The 25,148-nt window shown below is 47.0% G+C and overlaps 1 protein-coding gene across 5 annotated transcripts in view; it reads right to left on the bottom strand.

Moving 5' to 3' along the window:
• Positions 1–5,066: 5,066 nt before the first annotated feature.
• GMPR (guanosine monophosphate reductase) overlaps positions 5,067–25,148 on the bottom strand; it is a 58,260-nt gene continuing 38,178 nt past the window's right edge. Inside the window, exons 7-10 of one of the 5 annotated variants that reach the window (XM_088831369.1) lie at positions 14,317–14,359; positions 11,552–11,711; positions 10,898–11,043; positions 5,067–5,568 (exon numbers count right to left, since the gene is read on the bottom strand). In XM_088831369.1, coding sequence (XP_088687495.1) covers positions 5,489–5,568; positions 10,898–11,043; positions 11,552–11,711; positions 14,317–14,359 — 429 coding nt within the window. In that variant the 3' untranslated portion in view covers positions 5,067–5,488. Of the gene's footprint in view, positions 5,569–7,467; positions 7,944–9,052; positions 9,103–10,897; positions 11,044–11,551; positions 11,712–14,316; positions 14,360–25,148 lie in introns of those variants that run through there. The other 4 variants (XM_088831371.1, XM_088831368.1, XM_088831370.1 and 1 more) reach the window with 4 other exon arrangements.

The raw sequence follows: 25,148 nt of genomic DNA on the forward strand, positions 1-25,148 counted from the left end.
TTGTAAAAAAAAAAAGCATAAAGGTTGAAAGTTACATGTTTTTTTGTATATAGAAATATGTCATGTCTAAATGATCAGATTTGTATGGTTATGGCCTGAAAGAATTACTACTTAAAAGGCTCTTCAACTATACCTATGCTTCCTCTAGGTTTTTGTTACATAGAACCCTCTTCCGAGGGAAAGTAATTCTGTATTTTGCAATTAGAGAATACTGTTCATTCCTATGCCGAAAGTACTTCTCCGAGCTCCCTTCTTAGTTTAAACTCTTAAGCCATTGCAACTCCTTTTTCTCCAGAGATGATGTTTGACATTTTCAGCACTTCCTGTTCCAGTAAACCCAAAGAATATAATTCTGAACAAGAAGTGTTTGTAACAAGGGATCCTGGCTACCAAGAAAACGGGACTCATCATGAGGACACATACACACACAATGTTCAGCCTTCTCTCCTCCCCGACACCTCATTTCAATGGTGGGGGGTTGAGGAGGTTAAACAAGAATTTCAGTTGAGATGCCTTGTTTCACTTTGGTTTGATTTTGATTTTTCTTTACCATTAAGAGGCCAAAATTAACGTGGAGCAACTTTTCAGAAGTCATTCTGTCCAGAAATCAAGCCAGCCAGCAGAAACTGGACAGCTGGCAGGGGAGGGGCGGGATGTTGAGCAGATTCCCCCCTCCAATTCTTAAAATTCAGAATCTGAGCCCCTCCTTTACATTACACGCGATGTTTCTGGTAGCTGACATTCACCTGTACGACAGCGGGAGGGAACAGCGGCTTCAGTTTCTTGTGTCCTCACGACTTGCATACAAATGGTTCAGCTGTATTAAAATTAAGTGCTTTTGGCCAATAGGTAGTAGCTCTCCAGTAACCGTCTCTTAAGAATTTCCGTCACTTTTCTTAGCTGAAAGGACTCCAGTCTTCCACTGCAGATAATTGGAGACTTCACCCAAGTTTTCTTTCCCTTTAGTTTGTTCGTTTGCTGTCTGGGATGGCCGATGAGCCAGTCTCCTTTTCCATGGCCAGTCTGAAGGCCCCCTTTGGAAGTGCTGTTTACAGTCACCCTTGCTGAGGTAACAGTAACTGTCCTCTGGAATAAATGGCAAGTCTGAACGGTTACCAAGCTGGGTGTGTAGGTTTCCTCTGGTTCCTAACACGAACCGCCTACTCTTCAGTTAATCCAGTTCAGGAGTGGGGTGAATTTCTTTATTGTCAGTGAACATTAAACTTGATACCTGTGTGCATCAGTTCTGTGAATACTGCCCTTTTGGCCTTTTAGGGGAGGTTTTTTTTTTTTCCTCCTCAGCCTTCACTGCTCCCTGTACACCCAAATTAGTGTCAGCTGAAAGGCTCCAGCAGAGCCCTGCCAGCATTTTCTGGTGGCCTTTGGTTAAGACAAGAGTCCTAATTTCTAGCCAGTGGGGTCCTGGCCCCAGGGCCATCTCTGAGAGTCACACTGATGTGTTTTTCTAATATCAGCTTATGACCTACCAACCTTCCAATCGTATGCCTCCCACCGGCCAGGGAAAAAGAGACACCCGAACTTCGAGGGCACTATCAGACTGACATGGCCAGTACAGAGGAGAACTAGGGAAGGGATGATGATTTGCACCTTATTGAAAAGAAAAATTTAAGTGCATACATAGTTAAGAGCTTTTATTGTGACAGGAGAACTTTTTTCCATATGCGTGCATACTCTCTGTAATTCCAGTGTAAAATATTGTACTTGCACTAGCTTTTTTAAAACAAATATTAAAAAAAAAATGGAAGAATTCCTATTCTATTTTCTAATCGTGGTGTGTCTATTTGTAGGATACACTCGAGTCTGTTTATTGAATTTTATGGTCCCTTTCTTTGATGGTGCTTGCAGGTTTTCTAGGTAGAAATTATTTCATTATTATAATAAAACAATGTTTGATTCAAAATTTGAACAAAATTGTTTTAAATAAATTGTCTGTAAACCAGTACAAGTTTATTGTTTCAGTATACTCGTACTAATAAAATAACCGTGCCAATTGCAAACGTGTCTGTGCCTTGCGTCAGGGCCTCGGAAACCAGGGAGGCTGAGGAAGTGGTGGGCCTTCTTCCTTCTTGATCTGTGTGATCACTGGGTAGGTTTGTGGTGGCAAGGGTGACATAAGGCTTTGCCTTTCTTACTAGTTTTGGGGAGTGGTAAGCGGGTCGGTCATGCTTGAGATGAGAATCAGATAAAATTGTCAGGTTTCAACAGCTGATGCTTCAGCTGGCTCCATTTGTTTCTCCTCTCTGCACAATGCTGTTTTTATAAGAGACTGTCTTTCTCAACAGTATTTGGCATCTTTGTGGGCTCGTAGCATTGTGGATATGTTTCTGTAAGCTTTGCTGCACACTGGTTAATGGTCTGAAGGTGGAAAGTTCATGTGTGTTTCTTGGAGTTCATGCCTGTTAGAAACTCAGAGGTTTGCACAGTACCCGCTCTCAGATGAAGGAGGCTTGGCAGTTGCCCCAGAAAGGAATTCCTCCAGGACCCAGTCAGGTAAGGCCCTCTACCTACATGCGTGGCTGTCCAATTTCCAGCCTTCAGGTTCTGCAGCGCTGGAAGAGAACTCTTGGCATCCAATTCAGTGTTGTTGCTTACCCCAGGTAGGGATGGTATCTCCTTTCCTCTTAGTCGGCTTGCTTCGGTGCAGGGGCACCTCTCACCAGGACTCTGCTGTTAGGGCTGCGGCATCGAGGTCCTGTTGTACTGCTAGTGTGAACGAATGTTGGTGTGTAAATTAGCAGTGATGTACTGAGCCTTGAAACCCAGACAACAAGGCTATCCAAGCCCTCATCCTCCAGAACCGTCTGGGCAGACGTGGGCCTCTCTGGTGCAGCAGTCTCAACTGCCGCCTGTTCTGCTGTTGGAACAGTAGGTGCTAATGGTCCTGACAAGTCTGGGTTCCAAGAGCTACGAGTCTTACCAGAGCCAGTCCGGCTGATGAGAGGAAAGCCTTTGCTTCATAGGCAGCAACGAGGTCAAGCTTGAAACCACCAGGAGCCTCCAGTGCACAGGAAGCCCTGTACAATCAACAGGTCTGAGGACGTCCAGGGCAGGCTCCCCCACACCCACTGCGACTGGAGGCAGGGATGAACCTACAGAGGGTCAGGGCGCCTTCGAAGTGAAACCTCTGCCTCAACATGCTCCTGATGAGGTTCTGGCTTCTGCGATCATGTTTTCGCTTCCCTAAAAACCAGGTGAGTGAGGAACCTGCCTCACTCCCCCTGGTGGAAGCAGAGCGGGTAGTCTGGAAAGTGCACAAGATGGATAAGGCAGGTACATGTCCTCACGGATTGTACTGGACAACCCCAAGCCGAGACAGGAGTATGAAGGATGCTGTTCTGGAAGTTTCCTGACTACTTACTGGCAGTCCCTTTTTAAGAGCTTTAAGACTTCTCCTCCACTTCTTTCCCTTCTTTTGCCCTGAAGGATCTCCTAAAACTAATGAACTCAAGGGCTCGAGTGTAACACACATCTACCACGGGTACCTCAGACAACCAGACAGAAAAGGTGGGGTGCCTCCAGCAGCAATGCTCATCCTGCTAGAGGTTCTGTATCCTTCAGACCCTCAAGTGTGTGGGCATTCGTGTTCCTACAAGAATTACTCTGGGTGGATTTAGGAGGACAAAGTGTTACCACAGAGCTCAAGTTGCTGGATTTTTAAACGTATTCTTCTAAGACTGTGAGGCTGGAACATAAAGAAGGCTGAGCGCTGAAGAACTGATGCCTTCGAATCATGATGCTGGAGAAGACTCCTGAGAATCCCCTGGACAGCAAGGAGCTCAAACCGGTCAACCCTAAAGGAAAACCACTATGAATATTCATTGGAAGGACTGACGCTGAAGCTGAAGCTTTCCAATACTTTGGCCACCTTATGCGAAGAGCTGACTCATTGGGAAAGACCCTGATGCTGGGAAAGATTGAGGGCAGGAAAAGGATGGCATCACCAACTCAACAGACATGAATCTGAACAAACTGGGACACAGTGAAAAACAGGGAAGCCTGACGAGCTGCAGTCCATGGGGTCACAGAGTCAGACACAACTGAGCAACCACATGACCAACAAAGACGAAAAACTCAGGCCTGTGAGTCCCTGGAGTGTGGTCATCTGTTCGGACACCTCGTACAGTGTCAGTCACCAGGAACATCAGGCTGTTAATTCGCTCTCACGCAGCAGGAATGAGTGGCTTCTCTCTCCTCCGGGGCCATCACTTGTCTCTTCAAAGAGAAATTAACTCCTATATCTGCTGCTTTAGCCTCATTTAAAAGGAAATAAAGCAAAACATCCTGGGCTACATACACTTCCCAGTCCTAATTCTCAGATAATGCTTCAAAAGAAGTGGCCGGTTGTCATTAAGGCATGCGGGTTCACCGTTTAAACAAGCGTCACAGTGCACTGGGGTGGGACGCCCATCAAGACCATGAGTCTTTTCTCCAAGAAAGTACAAACGTCATCAATGAATGAACAGACCCTTAGACAGCCGGGCCCACGGTCCCTCCTGGAGAGTATCCATCACTGTGACGAGGGGACGCTATCTCCGAGTCTAAACCAATGTCAAGCCTTCAGCTGCTTTTCACTGGGACTCTACCTGCCAACTTTTTAGTGGATAACCTTGCAATGGAAAGATCCCCCTGGAACCTTCTTCAAAGTAATGTTATCTCTTCGAGAGAGAGGACAGCCTGGAGCTGAGGAGGAGAGGGGAGAGATGGAGGAAAATGAACCAAACGAAAACCCAGGACAAGACTAGAAGCATGAGCACAGCCACAGAGGACCCAAAGGCGTGTGCAAGAGACGTAGCAAAAGTGTCCCTGCACCTTGGGGACACCTACAGGAAACCAAGTTCAGCCGTCCAGCTGATTGCTCTCATTCTTCGGCGGCATCTGTGAGCTGGATGGAGGGGGGCTGGTTCCCCTGGCTGCGGCCCTCTCTCCCCCCTGCCCTTCCCACCCAGGTACCTTGACCACCAAGAGCCAATCGTGGGAAGGAAGCAGAAAACCCCCAGCTCCCCCAACAACTTGGTCCTGTAAATGCAAACTCCAGCACGCAATCAAGTCTTCGTAGCATTATATTAAAGTGAAACCATTTTCTTTTTTAAAAAAAAGAAAGAAAAAGGCGTGAGTATTAGTTTTAACAATGAGGTTACACATTTCGGGCAGGTAAGCTCCAACCGCTGACCCACTGAGTGCCCGACTTCTGGGCCCTTCGACCTAGGGGAGCCCCGCAGCCTCCAGGTGATGGGAGGAGAAGAGGGGCAGCCCCCAAACCCCAGGACCTGCTGGAACCTCTGCCCTAACACGAGGAGGAAGATGGAAAAGCAGGCGTGTGTGGACGCCTTCGCTGGCTGGAGGTGGCCTCATCCTTGTCCTCAGGGTTAGCTGAACACAGTGTTGTGTTGCTGGGTCACTCGGATGAACGTCGCCCTCCTGCTGAGCTCTTTGAGTTTGGCAGCCCCCACGTAGGTGCAGGTAGACCTCAGTCCCCCGAGAATATCCAGAATAGTGTTCTCAACGTCCCCTTTGTAAGGCACTTCCACAGTCTTGCCCTCAGTGGCTCTGGAAGAAAAAGGAGGTGTTTCTTTCAGTCTGGTTCTTTTCCCTGAACTGCCTAGCCAGGATCCCCAGCTTTGGCGCTTGAACCCACCCCAAGGCACTCGGGCGGCTGCATGCCACCCTCTGATCCGACCCACCCTGGGAGGACCCCGGCCTTGCTGCACACGCCACATGCGTCAGGCCAGCATCTCAGGTGAACACACTCCTCCCACCCAAGATGCACAACCTGGCTGCTGACTGCCCAGAGTGCCGGGAACACACAGTTTCCATCAGCAACTCCTAGAAGAGTTGCAGACCCAGCCCATACGCCACACCTTCCATCGGAAACCAGCGCCGCCTTTTCATCCTCTGCTAATCCGTACTCGGGCCTCCAGCTGACCCAGAGTCCAGAACACTGATGGGGTAGGGGAACAGACCTCCCGGCCACCTCCCAGCACCACCTCTCCTGCTGGCCCGCCCTAACCAATAACAGAACAAGCCCAGAGTGTCCCCTTCCCCCTGCCAGCCCTCCAATCAGCATCAGACAGCATCTTCACAGGAGACGATCGAGAGAGGAAGAAGGGACAGAGAAAATGGACAAGTGGGCACTGTGAGGTTACATGGAAGCCTCCACGAGAGAGGTAAGTAACTCCTCTCGCACGGCCTTTGTTGGGCACCCCTCAGCTTACCTCCCTGAGTCTGCACAAATCACCATGCCTAGACATGGTGTGGGGCCTCTGCAAGGTGGACCCAGAGCAGAACTAAGGACCTCCTCAGCACCCAAGGCTTTGGTAAGCATCCTTTATGTTTTCTGGGTGACACTTAGAAATTCAGGTCTGGCTCATGGCACAAACGTTAAACCACATCTGACTGTCCTGCTGAGTCCTTGTCCCGCTCTTCCTAAGGCCACCAAGCAACATTGCCGGATTCCGCGTCACACCCCCTTACTGCAGGTTTTGAAGATACCATCTAGACTTGCGTTAGAAGGGGCATTACAAGAAGGAAATCTCCAGTCCACACAAAACTCTATCCTCCATCCAAGGGTCAGGAAATCTGGAAATTCTAACAATTTACCAAATACTGGAACCTTAGCTGGTCTCTTCACATGAAAAAAAACAGCATCTCTTGATCAAAAAGTCATTACCTAGAATTTCAAAAGGGTATTAACTCGTGCATTGAAATCTACACATGCAAGACTACTCTCAGGTAAGATCTAGCAGTTTAAACCATTGACCAGACAAGGCAAGGATGTCCCTTCTTGCCACTGTTATTCAACACAGTTTTTGAAGTCCTAGCCTCTGCAGTCAGAGAAGAAATAAAAGGAATCCAAACTGGAAAAGAAGTAAAACTGTTTGCAGATGATGCTATACATAGAAAATCCTAAAGAGGCCACCAGAAAACTACTGGTGCTAATCAATGAATTTGGTAAAGCTGCAAGATACAAAATTAATGCACAGAAGCCTCTTGCATTCCTATACACTAACAATGAAAGATCAGAAAGAGAAATTAAGGAAACAATACCATTTTACCATTGCAACAAAAAATAAAAATACCTTGGAATAAACCTACCTGAAGCAAAGACCTTTCCTTGGGTAAAGGAGAACAGTATGGAGGTTCCTTAAAAAACTAAAAACAGAGCTACCCTATGACCCAGCAATCCCACTCCTGGGCATATACCAGAGAAAAACCCTTAATTCAAAAAAGATACATGCACCTCAGTGTTTACTGCAGCACTATATACAATAGCCCATGTATACATGGAAGCAAACTAAATGTCCATCAACAGAGGAATGGCTACTGATGTGGTATATATACAGAATGGAATATTACTCAGCCATGAAAAGGAATGAAATTGTACCATATGCATAAACATGGATAGACCTAGAGACAGTCATACAGAGTGAAGTCAAGTCAGAGAAAAACAAATATGTAATAACACGTATATGTGGGATCTAGAAAAATGGTAGAAAAGAACTTATCTGCAAAGCAGAAATGGGAGGGAAATCCAAATAAAGAGGGGGTATAGGTATACATATGGCTGATTTACTTTGCTGTAAAGCAGAAACTAACACAACATTGTAAACAAACAACTACAGTTCAATAAAAATTAAGGAAAAAGAAAACCATCGACCAGACCAAGGGCTGGACGAGTGGCTAGTTTACAGCACCAAGTTCATGAAGCCGGTCACACCCAAGATGACTGGTATTGCTGTATTCTGTGACCACAGACCAACATGTGCATATGTGCCAGAAATGATGACCATTTCATTTTTTAATAAATATTTCCATGGCCTCCCCAGGCTTACAGATACCCTCCAGATCCTCAGCATCACTTCGTCTCTTAAGTGGCGATGGTGCCTTTTGCAAGTCATTTATCATTGACGCCCAAGTCTTCTCATCTGTAAAATGAAGGGCTCTGATGTGTCTCCCACGGACAGCGTGAGAACTAAATGGGTAATGACTGGGAAGGAACTAGCGAAGCATAAATAACTCTGCCTTAATTAAATACAATGTCAAAGGAGGAGAACCAGTCTTAGGAGGAGATCAGATGATGGGGGCGATCGGGGGGTGCAGAGGCAGACCCCGGATGCAGCCTGGAGGGCTCACGCTGCCTCTGGATCACGCTTCTCACTCCTTCAGCACTTTTCCTTCCGTGTCTAAGATTTGATTGAATCCACTTCCGGAACTGAATCTTGGTACTCCCGAATCTTCTGTTTTGTCTAAACTCTGCTGGAATCACAGAAGATGGTTTTTTTGTTCAGCTCCTTGGTTTCTGTTCGTGCTCTAGCCTGGTCCAGCCTTTCCTACCTGCTTTTCTTAGAAACCCAAAACAGATGCAGTGGCTAGAGGGCAAAAAAAAGTCCTCCAGGCAAAGCATCTGGCTGTCACGCAATCGCAATGGCTCCTCTCCCAGACCAGCACATGGGAGAAGGCACAGGCCCTTGAACAGTGGTGCTAGTAAAGCATTAAGCTGCTTGGCAGAGGTTCAGGTCAAAGGGGAGGCAGTAACTCCCTTTCTCTCTCTCCCCCAACACTGTCCAACCACCTCCACTAGTCATCACACAGGAAAAAGAGGCCCTTGGAGGCTGCGTGGGACAGGGTGTCCCGCTTGTCCTAAACTGTCTGCAGCTTCCAGGATGAAGGTATAAATGTAGCCCCCAGCTCCTCGTTCCCATCCTGCTGTCTCCATAACTACAACGTCTTTTCCTTATTAAGATTCCCCCCAAAAAAAGACTGCAGAGAAAGAGGAGTGAAGTTAGACTACCAGTACTCGAGGAACAGAGTTCTGGTGGGGGATCCCACCCCTCCCAGCAGCCTGCCCACCTGAAATATCTCAGTGACTGAATTGTGTACCTTGAGCTTGGCTCAGACCTTACGTAATACATCCAGATCCCACGTCCTCATGGTAAGCTTTTGGGTGCAGAATAAGTGGTAGGAAATGGAGGGCATCGGCCCATGGCAGGGGGCCTGAATCCCCATCTTTCTAAGGGCTCCTGTCCTGTCCACACGGTGCAGCCTGTCTTCACTGCCAACTCTGATGAGAAGCAATGGCAGACTCTACGGAGCAGGGCGAGGTGGTGAGTAAATTCTGCCACAACGTTCTTCAAACACATGTACACACAATTAAAATGGAAGTGGAATGGATAAGCAGACGTGAGCATCCCTTCCGCAGACTGATTTAAATGCCTACAAATGCTGCCTGTGTCAACTGTCTAAGCCTGCAGGCAGGGGTGAGTCCTGTGGGAGCTGCTGCAGGTGACACAGGCCATTTTTCCCAAAAGGTCTGACCTCTGTGAGGGGGTCTCACCCACCCCATCTCACATGCAGTGGGAGACCCTTCAACCTGACTCACACCAGGCTCCACAGGGGCTCTCTCAGGACAAGGCTGGGATATTCTAGCCTAGCCCTCTGGAAGCCTAGTGGGTCCCCTCCAGGGCTGGCTGAACAAAAGTCATAGCTACTCACACATACCCCTAATTCCATTTCCAACTTGACGCCAAACACTGCCAGTGCTAGTTGGATAAAAATTATGGCTGTTTTGAAAGAGGCCAGGATGGGTTTTCTAATCAAAGGTGACAAAAATAGATGGAAAGAAACCACGTTCTTGGATTGGAGGAATCAATATTGTCAAAATGATGATACTGCCCAATGCAATCTACACATTCAATGCAATGTCTATCAAATTAGCAATGGCATTTTTCACAGAACAACAACAAAAAATTCTTACAATTTGTACAGAGACACAAAAGACCCCAAATAGCCAAAGTGATGTTGAGAAAGAAAAATGAAGCTGGAGGAATCAGGCCCCCTGACTATACTATATACAAAGCTACAGCTATCTAAACAATATAGTACTGGCACAAAAACAGATGTAGGTAAATGGAACAGGACAGCAAGCTCAGAAATAAATACATACACCTATGGTCAATTATGACAAAGCGGGCAAGACTATACAATGGAGAAAAGACAGCCTCTTCAATAAATGGGGCTGAGAAAACTGGACAGCAAAATGTAAAAAAAAAAAAAAAAAAAACACATTCTTTAACATCATACACAAAAAGAAACTCAAAATGGATTTAAGCCCTAAATGTAAGACCTGATACTATGAAACTCAGAGGAAAACATAGGTAAAACTCTTTGACATAAATCACAATAATATCTTTTAATCCATCTTCTAGAGTAACAAGAATAAAAATAAATGGGACCTAATTAAACTCAAAAAAGTTTTCACACAGCAAAGGAAACCATAATCAAAATGAAAAGACAATCCACAGAACAGAAGAAAATTGCAAATGATGGCAACTAGCAAGGGGTTACTCTCCAAAATTTACAAATAGCTCATGTGGCTCAATATTAGAGATCACCTCACACCAGTCATAATGGCTATGATCAAAAAGTCTGCAAAGAGTAAATGCTAGAAAGGGTGTGGAGAAAAGAGAACCCTCCTACGCTGTTGGTAGGAATGTAAACTGGTGCGCCCACTAGGGAAACAGTATGGAGACTCCTTAGGAAACTAAAAACAAAGCTACCATATGATCCAGCCCCACTCCTGGACATGTATCTGGGGAAAAACGTGGTTCTAAAGGATACATGTACCCCAGCATTCACTGCAGCTCTTTTTACAATAGACAGGACGTGGATGCATCCTAAATGTCCATCAACAGATAAATGGATAAAGAATATGTGGTACATGTAACATGGAATATTCCTCAGCCATTAAAAATGAAGTAATGCCATTTGCAGCAACATGGCTGGACCTACTAAGAAGTCAGAGAAAGACAAATATCATATGATACGGCTTCTAAGCACAATCTAAAAAGAAGGATACAAATGAATTTATGAATAAACTTACGGTTACCAGGAAGGAAGACTGGGGACAGACTCAGAGTCTGGCACTGACATGTACACACTGCTGTGTTTACAGCAGATAACAGGGACCTACTGTATGGACTGGGAACTCTACTCAGTATTCTGCAGTAACCTATAAGGAAAAAGAATCTGAAAAAAAATGGATACGTATGTACAACCAAATCACTCTGCCATACACCTGAAACTAACAATGTTGTAAATCAACCATACTTCAATGAAAAAAATGTAAGCAATACAGTTATTTAATTAAATATCTTAATTTAAAAAATGTTTCCCCGGTCTTTCCCATGGTACCATAATATAAAGAGACTCGTATTCTTTGAGACCTACTTCCATCCCCCAGGTCTCCCACATTGCAGATGGATTCTTTACCGGCTGAGCCACCAGGGAAGCCCAAGAATCCTGGAGTGGGTAGCCTATCCCTTCTACAGGGGAATCTTCCCAACCCAGGAATCGAACCAGGGTCTCCTGCATTGCAGGCTGACTCTATACCAGCTGAGCTACAAGGGAAGCCACCATAATATAAACAAACTTGTACTCTTTGAGACCTACTTCCATCCCATTTCTGTAAGAAGCAAGGGAATGTAACCTCACCAGGGATGGTGCTGGGCCCACTCCCCATCCCACCCCCACATACCTATACTCCGCGACCCCTCCCGAGTGTTTCTTCATTGCCGTCTCTGAGCTCATCCCATAGAAGAGCTTGAGCTTCTGTCCATTCCTCTCGATGACCTCTCCGGCACACTCGGTATGGCCCGAAAACATTCCTCCCAGCATAACAAAATCTGCTCCAGCTCCTGCACCCCAAAGTGGGGACAAAAAGAAGCAGCAGAGAAGACAGTCAGGGAAAAATCAGCTCCAGAAAAATGCAAGGGCTACCAACTCCCCCTCCCTCCTCCTGTTTATAATGAGAAAAAGCTCGACTTCCCTATTCTGGAAAAAAGGGCACCAGACAGTCTGAGCAACACAGCCTACTGAAGCTCGGTGACTGGTGCACTTGGCAATCTTAATGGTTATCGTTGACCTCCTATGACCATCTTCCACAGGTCTCTTTTAAAATTAGGGAAACTTCAGAAGTGGGCAGCATCTCAGCATGTTGTCCAATCTCATACTTAATACAATAAGTCCTCTGCTATGTCCCTGTTGGGCATCTGGTCTACCTAAAGGTCTCAGCACTCACACTCTGTATAGATGGGAAGGGACCTCAGAACAAACAGAACTTCCTGCCCTAGAGCTTGGGCATGAAGGAGAGAAATCTGTACGTACATATATGTGTGTGTGTTTGTGTGTACACATGTGTGTCTGTGTACATCAAACACATATACACACATCTATCTATAGATATATCCTATAAAACTCGACTCACACCTCTGTTGTGATAAACATTTGACTTCCAGTGTAAACAACACCCCATGTAAATCACCAAATGACATGAAACTTCCAGGACAGGTACAGAGGAGAATGGGGTGTTGCAGCGGCCTTTGGAGGTTATGCTGGATCCGAACCAGGACTGGTAGGACCAGGGCTGGCTCACTGCTCTGTCCTCAGTGTTTATCACAGCACATGGCAGAGGTGGCGTAACTAGCTGTCAGGAAAGTAGAAGGCATACATAGAAGAGATAGAAATAGTCACCGTTCGCCATCCTGACCAGTCCTACTGAGGGTTTACATTCAGAATCAGAGGAAATCAGGGTACGGAAGTGTGACACAGTCAGGATGAAGGATCAGAAGGAGCAAGCACAGACTCCCCTAAAAACTGGCCTTGACCACTTCCAGCTGGTCGCTTAAGTATTTGGAAGAGGACTTTGAGGTGTGCCTCAGGTGTCCCAGACCCTTCCATCCAGCATCACAGAAAGCCAGCTCTGCAGGACTGGACCCTGGGTCTGGCAATCAGGCAAGCAAGACACAGGGCCTCTCGACTTGGCAGCAGGCTTTGACAACTTCCCTGCAGGGTCCCCAACACAAATGCCAGCTCCTCAGTCCCCCTGCCATGATGATAAGGGGGCAGGGACAACTGGTGTCCAGTCAGGCCTCCTGATGACCACAAGTCAGGAAGCAGTGCTTTGAAGTGGCTTCTAATCACTTCCCTTTCTGAACGCTCTTGTGTACTTTCCCAACCAGCATTTTTTCCCAAAGTGGTTCCTCTCCATCTGAAGGCATGGCTACACTTCCTGGAAGGGGGGTGGGGGGTGGGGGCAAGGCTTCAGAGCCCGAGTCCAGAAACCACTCTGCACAGGGTGCTCAAGTGCACTGTTAGAGGGGAGCCCGAGAAAGAACACCCTGTTAGTACATCCAGCTGAAAACCCCACAGGAGAAACATCCTTGGCTGCTGATCCTTATTATACGAGGTGAGTGAACAGACCAGAGAAGCAGGAATCCCGACTCCGCCCCCGAGTGCGGGACCCTTACCTTGTCACTCGCCTCTGGGGGCCTCCGTCCCCTGCACATTCTCCAGGGTTGCTACAAAACCTAGGTGCTAAGAACACTGCCCTGTATTGTCATGAGCAACGTTTGAAAAAATAATTTTAAAAATGATCCCATTTTAGATAATTTAGAATAAATATTTAGATAAAATTCTAAAAATTTAGAATGATCTAAATATTTAGAAAAAATAATTTAAAAAATGAACCTAAGACAATTTATGGGCTGAACTGAAACAGTGATAAAGAAGGACAAGAGGGGACATCACCTCTTACAGGTGAGAGGTGGGGCCAGCGGCATCTCTGAGGGGTGCCCAAGGCAGAAAAGTTCCCTCCAGCGAAAAAGAAAAACCAGCAGCAAACCCGGTCCTGGCATCAGGAAAGGAGGGAGGGGCTGTCTCCGGCTGGTACACCTCACAGCTGTGGACCGCAGTTGGCAGAGGTTCAGTGGCGGGCACGGGGCACAGCCCGCAGAGATGCTGCATGGCCCAGTGCCTTCCCAAGAAAACACCTGGCCAGCCGGGCCCGTGGTCCAGCCCCACCAGACCACGGCCGGATGCTGCTGCCCCCTAGTGGGAAACAGGCTCCTCAGCATCTGGTATGTGAAACTGTGGCTGGGACCTCAGTCCCTCCCTGGGGATGTTAACCCCAGGTTAGGCTCCAAACACCCCGTCGCTGAAGTTTCGGGGGCATCAGACCTGGTATAGTCCTCTTCCAACGGGTCCCCTGAGCCTTCTCAGTGGTGACTTCTGGGCTCTCACTTCGCCCACTATCTATCCCTGGGCACTCGGCCTGCTCTGCCACCAACTAGAACCAAAGGATGCCAGGATGTGGGCCAATCAGAGGCTGAGATCCAGGGAGAGGAAACTCAGGATTGGCTCCGATCCTCTCCCAATGTGTCTGCCCCCTCCCTCCGGCACCCCCGCAGGGAGCTCACTCCCCCACCTCTCCCTGCAGGCTCCCTCCCCTCCACGGCCTCTTACCAAAGGCTTTGGCGACATCTCCTGGACACGTGCAGCCTCCGTCCTTCAAAAAGGGGAAGAGCAAAGAGAGGTCAGTGGGAGCTGGGCCAGGCCATTCCCCGCCCCCCGCATCTCCCCCGGGGGTATGAGATGGTATCTGCTGGCCTAGCCCCTCCGTCCACCCCACCTGCAGACAAGCACACAACCAGCAGAGCCCAGGCCCAACACTCCCCTTGTAACCAAGCCAGACCATGTGGGTAGCTCTGTCAAGTTTATGATTAACCTCCTTCTCTGAACTTTTATTCCTTTTCTTGTTCAAAAACTTGTTCTCCTCAAGACTGAGGAGTATAAGAAAATAAAGAAGGGAACTGCAACCCAGCAGGACCCCAGGGGGCCCTTCCTGGGAGACAGGCCTTCCCTGTATTGTCTGCTCAAGCTCCTCTCTGAAGCACCTAGATAATAGTATTTGATGCACAGTTCCTGAGTTGCTTTGCAGATATGAAAGTGAAAGTGTTAGTGGCTCAGTCATGTCCAACTCTTTGTGACCCCGTGGACTGTAGCCTGCCAGACTCTTCTTGGCCATGGAATTCTCCAGGCAAGAATACTGGAGTGGGCTGCCATTCCCTTCTTCAGGGGATCTTCCTGACCCAGGGATTGACCCCAGGTCCCTTGCATTACAGGCAGATTCTTTACCATCTGAGCCACCACAGAAGCCCCTATTTGATGCACAGTTCTTGAATTGCTTTGCAGATATGACAGTGAAGTGAAGTAAAAGTCACTCAGTTGTGTCCGACTCTTTGCGACCCCATGGACTGTAGCCTACCAGGCTCCTCAGTCCATGGAATCTTCCAGGCAAGAGTACTGGAATGGAATTGCCATTTCCTTCTCCAGGGGATCTTCCTGACCCAGGGATCGAACCCTGGTCTCCCACATTGCAAGCAGACACTTTACTGTCTGAGCCACCAGGGAACCCACCACCAAACAGAAGATGTTAACTACTCTATTAATATTTGATGACCATGAGCACAGAGCCCCAGGCCTCCTGGAACCTAAGGACTGATAACATGAACCCCTGTGATATCACCCGGTCCCCTCACCATCAACCAATCAGATAACTGTGCACAAGCTGATCATGTGACCCTGCAATCTCCCCCGACACACACACCCCAACCTGGCTTTTAAAAGTGCTTTGCCAAAACCCTTCCAGGAGCTTAGGTTTTTTTTTTAGGGCATGAGCCCACTGTCTCTCTGCATGGCCCTGCAACTAACCTTTCTCTGCTCCAAACTCCAATGTTTCAGTTTGTTTGGCCTCGCTGCATCAGGCACTCCAACAGGTTAATACCCTCACCATTGCACCTGCCATTCCCAGGCCCCGTCAGTCATGTTTTAGGCCAGTACACCCCCACCCCCGCCTGCCCCAGCTCCCCAACCAGGCATCAGTACTCTACTTAGGATGCAAGAACCACTGAACAGGCAAGATCGGGGGGCTGGACCTCATCTCCACCAGCCCCGGTACAACATGCCTGGCCACTGGCCATCCCCACGTAACTAGCATTCAGTCATCACCTCTCCCCGCTGCCCAGCATGAAGCGAGATTTATTTAGCACAAGAGCACTAGTATTTTATGAGCCACAAAGCACACTGAATTTGCTCCTTTATATTTCGAGCCTTGTGTCTCCTTGTCACTTTCTTGTAAGGTCCCCAGTTTCCTTCAAGTCAAACACAGGCTCCCGACACCCGACTCACAGAGCGCCCTGCACTGGTTCAGTGCCCGTCACCATGGGCTGCTGGCACAGTTTGGCCATGGGCGTTATGTTTCAACACCAGGGACCCAGTACAAAACCACAGGACACAGACCTACTGGGTTTTCTTACAAGCACGAGAGGCACAAAATAACCAGGCTGCTACCTGCTGTTGGCAGTGTGGCCTGTGTGAGGTAGGAGGAGGAAAAGGCCAGCCACGTGGCCTGGGGTAGCCGCCCACCCAACAGAGAAAGGCAAGGAAGCAGCGGCCCTGGGAAGCCGGGTCAGTGCTCAGGTGCGACGTGACAGAGCGCAGGGCCGGTCTTGGAAGGAAGTGCCTGTCCCCCGCAGAGGGGACACACTTTGGGAAGGATGCGGAAGACCCAGGCCACCCGAGCTACCCATGTGGTGATGGCAGGAAGGTGGAGGGCATCTCCGTGGAACTGAGAGGAACAGTGTCTCTGAGGATGTGGGTCCCTAGGACTCAATCCTCCTTTTCCGGTCTGCTTTCTTCCAGGAGCTAGACCTCAAACACTCAGTTCAGTTGCTCAGTCGTGCCCAGCTCTTTGCGACCCCATTGACTGCAGCACGCCAGGCCTCCCTGTCACCAACTCCCAGAGCCTACTCAAACTCATGTCCATCGCGTCAGTGATGCCACCCAACCATCTCATCCTCTGTCGTCTCCTTCTCCTCCCGTCTTCAATCTTTCACAGCATCAGGGTCTTTCCCAATGAGTCAGTTCTTAGTATCAGGTGGCCAAAGTATTGGAGTTTCAGCTTCAGCATCAGTCCTTCCAATGAATATTCAGGGCTGATTTCCTTTAGGATGGACTCGTTGAATCTCAAACACTGCTTCATTGCAATTCTGATTGCAGGGGTAGGGATTCAATCTCTTGTTTTTATGAATATTTACTGACTGCAATTACCTCTTCCATCAAGTGCATCATTCATGTCTGGCTTTCCTGACCCCGGAGGACCATGGGGTCACAAGCAAGGATTTATTTCAGAGGCAGGCTCTCCGTAAAAGGCATGTGGCCAAAGCCCTTCATATGAATACAGTCACATACACGGCCGTGTGTCTGGTTGGTGCTTCACATTTCCTGCATATTTTTACTTTCTCTTTCAAAGGTGCAACCCCTCTATGCCCTTCACTTGACTAACCAATTATTTTTAAGTCGCTTTATCTTTTTTATCAAAACCAGTTCTCCACAATAGGGTTTCAAATTTATAACCTCGAAAGAATAAATAGGGACTGGCCCTGGCAGTCTAGTGGTTAAGACGCCCAAGCTTCCGCTGCAGGGAACATGGGTTCTATCCCTGGGCAGGGAACTAATATCCCATATGTCATGCAGTATGGCCAGAAAAAAGAAAGATTAAATACACGCATGCTCCCAATAAAAAGATCCCTAGCATGGTCTGACTTAAAAACAAAAAAATGTGTACACACCTGCACACACCCACACACACAAAAGCGTGCTCTTAAGTCTTTATCCCACTTGTGAAAAGTTCGTGACTGCTCGTGCAGGCTTCTGAAAATGTCACACCTGTGCAGTCAGTGATGAGGCCTGACTCAGAAGGCCTGTGCTCTAGGGGCCCCCAGAAAACAAGCTCTTCTCCTCCCATGATGTCCACAGATGTCAAGATGTCCACAGTCAACAGGACTTCATGACGTGCTTGGGAGAGGAAACCATACACAGCACCTCATCTCCTCACTGTGCCAGAGTGAGATTTATGAAACAGACAATGCACGGCCAACAGGCAGGACTACAGTTTAACCCAGGGCAACCCAATGTCACACAACGCCAAAGGGCAAAGGAGTCTCCCCTGACTACATTTACAGGTGATCTCCAAAGGAGGTTCAAAGCATCCTTTCGTGTTCTCAGGAGGCAGAGACATGTGTTTACTTTCATACATGGACATGCACAGCTGCAGGGAGTTTAAAAAAAAACATGCAAATATTTCAAGGGTTACTTGTTTTGTTTTCCAAGAGTGTTGAAGTATGTTAGCAGGAAAGGTATCACACGACATGAGTGGTGATTCGATCTGTGAACTGTCAGCATGACCTCTTCTTAAAAATACCTGCCCAGCCCTAAAAGGAGGGGCAGTGAAAACAAGCATACAGTGGGCAGTTGGGACTAAATCAAGCACCAACTATGAACAAGGGGTTCTTACAAATTTCATGTTTCTATCCAAACACCACAAGTACCAGAAGCTGATATTTTGTAGGTGGGGAAAAACAAAGAACAAGGCTCAGAAAGACGGAGTGACTTGTTCAAGGTCGTACAGCTACAAAAGTGGATGAATGAGATTAGAACCCTAGTTAAGAGTCAACTCTGAAAATGTCTAGAAGCATACATATCAAAACATTAGCGGTGGTTGTCTTAAGATGGCATTTCTATAGAAGCAAAAACAAGAGAAATGGGACCTGATCAAGTTCGAAGCTTTTGCACAGCAAAGGAAACCATAAACATAACAAAAAGACAACCTATGGACTGGGAGAAAATATTCGCAAATGATACAACTGACAAGAGCTTAATTTTCTAAATATACAAACAGTTTATACAACTCAAAAACGAGCAAACAACCCCATCAAAAAATGGGCAAAAGGCCTAAATAGACATTTCTCCAAAGAAGACATACTGATGGTCAACAGGGACATGAAAAGATGCTCATCATCTCTAGTTATTAGAGAAATGCAATCAGAATTACAATGAGGCACCCCTCGCACCAGTCAGAACGGACATCATTAAAAAGTCTACAAATGACATGATAGAGAGGGTGTGAAGAAAAGAACTTCTCCTACACTGTTGGTGGGAATCTAAATTGGTACAGCCACTGTGGAAGAGGATGGAGTATGGAGGTTCCTCCACAAACTAAAAACAGAGTTGCCATGTGATCCAGGTATCCCACTTCTGGGCACATATCCAGACCAAAATCTGATTTGAAAAGAAGCACGCACCCCTATGTTCACAGCAGCACTATTCACAATACCCAAGACATGGAAACAACCTAAACTGTCCATTGACATATGAATGGATAAAGCTCTCTCTACACACACGTGCGCACACATACACACACACACAGAGGAATATTACACAGCCTTAAGAAGAATGAAATCATGCCATTTGCAGCAACATGGATGCACCTGCAGATCATCATACCAAAGAAGCAAGACAAAAAGAGAAAGACAGGGGCTTCCCTGGTGGCTCAGTGGTAAAGAATCCACCTGCCACTCCAGGGGTATGGGTTCAATCCCGGATCCAGGAAGATCCCACATGCTGTGGAGCAACTTAGCCTGTGCGCCCCAAGTATTGCTCCTGTGCTCTAGAGCCCAGGAGCCACAGCGACTGAGCCTGCGTACCCTGGAGCCCACGCTCTGCAACGAGAAGTCACTGCAGTGAGAAGCCTGCACACTGCAGCTGGAGAGGAGCCCCTGCTTGCCACAACTAGAGAAAAGCCGGAGCAGCAACAAAGACCCAGCACAGCCAAAAATAGATTATTTTTTTTAAAGACAAATAAAGTATCACTTACATATGGAATCTAAAGTATGACACAAACGACCTTATCTACAAAACATAAACAGACGCACAGACATAAAGAACCAGACATCTTGTGCTTGCCAAGAGGGAGGGGTTGAAGGGAGGATAGATGGGACGTTTGGGATTAGCAGATGCTAACTATTATATATAAAATGGGTAAACAACAATGTCCTACCCTATGGCACAGGGAACTGTATTCAATATCCTGCAATACATCATAATGGAAAAGTATATACATATATGTGTGTGTAACTGAATCACTTTGCAGCACAGCAGAAATTAACACGCTATAAATCAACTATGCTTTAATAATTCTTTTAAAAGATGGCATTTCTTGTAATCTTTATTTCCTCTATATTTCTAACTTTTACTAGGCTAAACATATTTGGTTGAGGGATTTTTCAAGCCTCAAAAAAATTAAATTTTTTGAATGACTTTGTTTAGATCTTTTCAAATAATGGTCTGACCATTCCTAAACTAACCATTCCTAAAATAATGCATTAAATCAACACAATAAATCTACAGATCAATGGATCCCTCTTTGCAGAGGGTCAGTGAAGTGGATGAGAGCCCTACTGACTGGGTGGAGATGAGCAAGGGGTTAGGGGTTACTCTGAATCAGCCCCACCTCTATCATTCTCTCCTCAAACGGGAGAAGCGTGCTCTCTAGGTCTTTATCAAATAAAATGGCTAAAATTTTGGCCCTGAGTAAAGAGACAACAGTGATTCCAGCCAACCTCATCACAGGACTTTTTTTTTTTTTTAGGTCCTGCCTGGGAAGCACTACAGAGTCCAGACTATTTTGGGTATGGACAGTGAACTCATCTGGTTCTTCAAATCCCTCCCCTTCCTTAGGGTTCATCAGGTACTGACTCTGATCTCTTCACTGGAACACAAGCTTGGGAGCCCTGAGGGGAAAGGCCGATCTATAGGCACAGATTAAGCTGAAGCTCCCCTCAAAGCACTGGAGTGGGACAGGGGCGGACCGGGAATACTGGGTCAACCCTATCTTCTTGTTAACTTCAGCGAGCCCTCACCCTCTGAGTCTCCACATATTCTAAATGAGGGTGATCAGAGAAGGCGTGGAACACAGGAGGTGAACAGGCCTGTTTCAGAGCTGGCTTTGCCCTCCACCAGCAGTGTGATGCTGAGAAAATCACTAAGGCCTCAAAGCTTCAGTCTCCTCACCAGGTGTGATAATGTTATATGTCAACTTGACTGGGCTGTGGAGTGGCCTTTGGTCAAAAATTGTCCTGGGTGTTTCTGAGAGGGTGTTTTGGGGATAAGAGTGTGTGTGTGCTAAGTCGCTTCAGCCGTGTCCAACTCTTGGCAATCAAATGGACTATAGCCCACCAGGCTCCTCTGTCCATGGGGTTCTCCAGGTAAGAATACTGGAGTGGGTTGCCATACCCTCCTCCAGGGGAGCTTCCCAATCCAGGGATGGACCCATGTCTCTTACACTGGCAGGCAGATTCTTTACCACTGGCACCACCTGGAAAGCCCTTTGTGGATGAGATTAATATGCAAATCAGTAGAGTAAAGCAGATTGCTCTCCCACATGTGGGTGGGCCTCACCTAATCATGTGAAGGCTTGACTAGTACAAAAAGGCTGAGATGTTCCCAAGGGAGAGGATACTTCCTCAATGACTGCCTTAGAACTGAAACACTGGCTCTCCCTAGTCCCCAGGTCTTCGAACTCAAGACTGGAACCACACAATCAGCTCTCCTCAGTCTCCAGCTTGCCAATTCACCCTACAGATCTTGTGATTATTTTCAGTCCCATCATCACAGGAACCAATTTATTTCCTTATAATAAATCTACTTCTATCTAAATGTGTGCACACACACACACACACCCTACTGGTTCTGTTTCTCTGGAGAACCCTGACTAACATATTTGTCTAAAGAAGATAACAACGACCCAATACCTAGACCGTTCCAGGGATTAGAGATTATAGGTATACCATGCCCAGAAGACAGATGTTCAATACCTGACAGTCCTTACGACCTCTAAAGCTGTTTCTACCTTTAAAAAATTCTCTTTGTGTCACGTCCCCAGCAGATGACAAGACAAAATGAACTGGTCACACCTTCAGTTCAGTTCAGTCGCTCAGTCGTGTCCAACTCTCCGCGACCCCATGAATCACAGCACGCCAAGCCTCCCTGTCCATCACCGACTCCCGGAGTTCACTCAAACTCATGTCCACAGAGTCGGTCCACACCTTACTCTTCACCTATCCCAGGGGGTGTCTTGGATTTCTCAGCCCTCTGCCTCTCGGAAGCCCACATGGATCACAATAAATAGAAACCCAGCTCAAGTCCAGCCTCTTGGCCATGGCCAACCCCCTGCGGTGGCTTCCTTCTGAATTTCAGTAGCAAAAGATGTGCAAATTCAGCAATGAAAGTGTAAAATGAGGCAGCTGGAAGGAAACCAGACAAAATGGCAGGATCCAAACAACTGACAGGTTTCCATGGGGTTTAGGACTCTTGGCAAGTGGGAGAAACCTGTTTGTGAAACTCCATTAGACAAACAGACAGCAAAGGAAACAGCTGCTCTGAACCACAAGATGCTTAGCTGATCAGAGGAATGAGCTGAAGTCGGGGATGCAGAACCTATGTGAGTCTGTGAACTTTGTGGGGTCTCTGCTGGCTACAAATTGAACTTCTAGCCGTATCTACAAAAGCTCTGACCATCAGTGGAAAAGTAAGAACCTCAGAGCAACAGGACCACCAGTCTGGGCTGTCACTGTCCCTGACAAACTCAGAGAAGCTGTTTTGTGGGTGTCAAAAGATGGCATCTGGTCCCATCACTTCATGGGAAATAGATGGAAAAACAGTGGAAACAGTGTCAGACTTTGTTTTTTTGGGCTCCAAAATCACTGCAGATGCTGATTGCAGCCATGAAATTAAAAGACGCTTGCTCCTTGGAAGGAAAGTTATGACCAACCTTGATAGTATATTAAAAAGCAGAGACATTACTTTGCCAACCAAGGTCCGTCTAGTCAAGGCAATGGTTTTTCCCGTGGTCATGTATGGATGTGAGAGTTGGACTGTGAAGAAGGCTGACCGCCGAAGAATCGATGCTTTTGAACTGTGGTGTTGGAGAAGACTCTTGAGAGTCCCTTATACTGCAAGGAGATCCAACCAGTCCATTCTAGAGGAGATCAATCCTGGATGTTCATTGGAGGGACTGATGCTAAAGCTGAAACTCCAATACTTTGGCCACCTCATGCGACGAGTTGACTCACTGGAAAAGACTCTGATGCTGGGAAAGGTTGGGGGCGGGAGGAGAAGGGGACGACGGAGAATGAGATGGCTGGATGGCATCACCGACTCTGTGGACATGAGTTTGAGTGAACTCCGGGAGTTGGTGATGGACAGGGAGGCCTGGCGTGCTGTGATTCATGGGGTCGCGGAGAGTCGGACACGACTGAGCGACTGAACTGAACTGAACTGAAAGATGGCTCTGGCACATGGACCCAGCCTGTGTGTGCTGAGCCTCGACTCTAGAAGCCAGTGTCTCGCAAGTTTGAGAACAGACCCAGATTACTCGGAGGCTTGTTAAAAGGGCCTCACCTTCAGGGCTTCTCATTCACTAGGTCTGAGATGCGGCCTGAGAACTTCTCGCAAGTTCTCAGTTGATACTGGTACTGCTGGTCTGGATACACATTTAGAGAACGGCTGACATAAGCTATAAACTAGAGGGTGCTGGGTAAGGAGATCCCAGGTTGATTTTCAGAGTGACTTGTGGTTCAAGCAGAGCCTCCACCCCTACTCCCCGCGAAGTCCTGTAAACTAAGCAAGTATGAAATTTCCAGAAAGACACAAGTATGCAGTCTCAGAGTAAGTCCATAGTATAAAACTTCATTAATTTGACGTTTAGAAATGGTGGCCATTGAAGGAATATATATAAGGTCTAAATTGTTAAAACTCTTGATGGTGAATGGAGACTTATGACTAATTACATATGGCGCTCTAGGGGCCAAACGATGAAGAGTCTAATTCGACAGGATTGTGGGAATGTAAATTGATACACGCATTATGGAGAACAGTATGGGAATTCTTCAAAAATCTAAAAATAGAACTGCCATATGACCCAGCAATCCCATTCCTGGACATACACCCAGAGAAAACCATACTTCAAAAAGATGCATGCACCCCAATGTTCATTTCGGCACTATTCACAACACCAGGACATGGAAGCAACCTAAATGTCCATCAACAGATGAATGGATAAAGAAGATGTGGTACATATGCACAATCACACACACAATGGAATATTACTTGGCCACAAAATGGAATGAAATTGTGCCATTTGCAGAGACACAGATGGACCTGTATACAGAATGAAGTCAGAAGGGAAAATCAAATATCCCGTCTTACCACATATATGTGGAATCTAGAAGAATGGTGGCCTTCCATCTGTGGGGTCACACAGAGTCGGACACAACTGAAGTGACTTAGCAGCAGCAGCAGCAGAAGAATGGTACAGATGAACTTATTTGCAAAGCAGAAATAGTCACAGATGTCAAGAGCAAAGGTAGGGATACCAGGGGGGAAAGAAGAGGGCGGAATAGACTGGAGATTGGGGTTGACATTTATACACTATTATGCATAAAACATAACTAGTGAGAACCTACTGAATACCACAAGGAACCCTACTCAATGCTCTGTGGTGGCCTATGTGGGAAGGAAGAGGGGATATGTGTATACATGTGGCTATGCTGAACAACAGAAACACAACACTGTAAAGCAACTATACTCCAATAAAAACTTTTTAATTAGAATGGGGGCCAGGAATGTGTATGGAGAAAAGCTTCCCTGGTGACTGTCATACAACCAGCCCAAGAGGCGGCTATGGTGAGCATTCAAGAACCACACTGGACCACTGCTTGGTAACTCCAATGATGCCAATCAACTCACTCCATAAATGTAGGCTGATGGCTCTATGTCAGCCTTTTATGCACAAGTTGTTCAACAAACGGTTCTTAATTTGTTCACCGAGGCAAAAGATAAGAGGGAAAGATACTGAGTGGAGAACTTAGAACCGTTTTGCATGCGTGCTAAGTCGCTTCAGTCATGTCTGACTCTGCGTGACCCTACGGACTAGGCAAGAATCCACCAGGCAAGAATCCTGGAGTGGGTTTCCATGCTCTTCTCTAAGGGATCTTCCCAACCGAGGGATCGAAGCTGCATCTCTTATGCCTCCTGCATTGGCAGGCGGGTTCTTTACCACTAGCACCACCTGGGAAAGAACTCTGTCAGCACCTGATAAATCTTCGGTCGTTTATTCCAGCCCCAAGCATACAGCAGATGCTCAATGAATATGAACTGACTGGATGGACGGAAGGATGGAAAGCCTGGGTGAGAAACCAGAAGGAGCACAGGAAGTGAGCGTGGGACCACGAATCAAAGACCGAGGTCTTCATCTCGGTTTACCAAGGCACGTGGGGGGAAGCACTGGCGGCAAGGTTCAGATGCTGCAGTAAAATCTGAAAGAGATCGTGTGCTCGTAGGGATTTTTAAAGTATATTATTATACCCTCAATACCGAAATCAGATTGATTATATTCT

This window comes from Moschus berezovskii, chromosome 23, assembly GCF_049115385.1.
Source record: "Moschus berezovskii isolate FMDL1 chromosome 23, NW_MosBer_1.0, whole genome shotgun sequence".
In the NCBI taxonomy this organism is placed as follows: Eukaryota; Metazoa; Chordata; class Mammalia; order Artiodactyla; family Moschidae; genus Moschus; species Moschus berezovskii.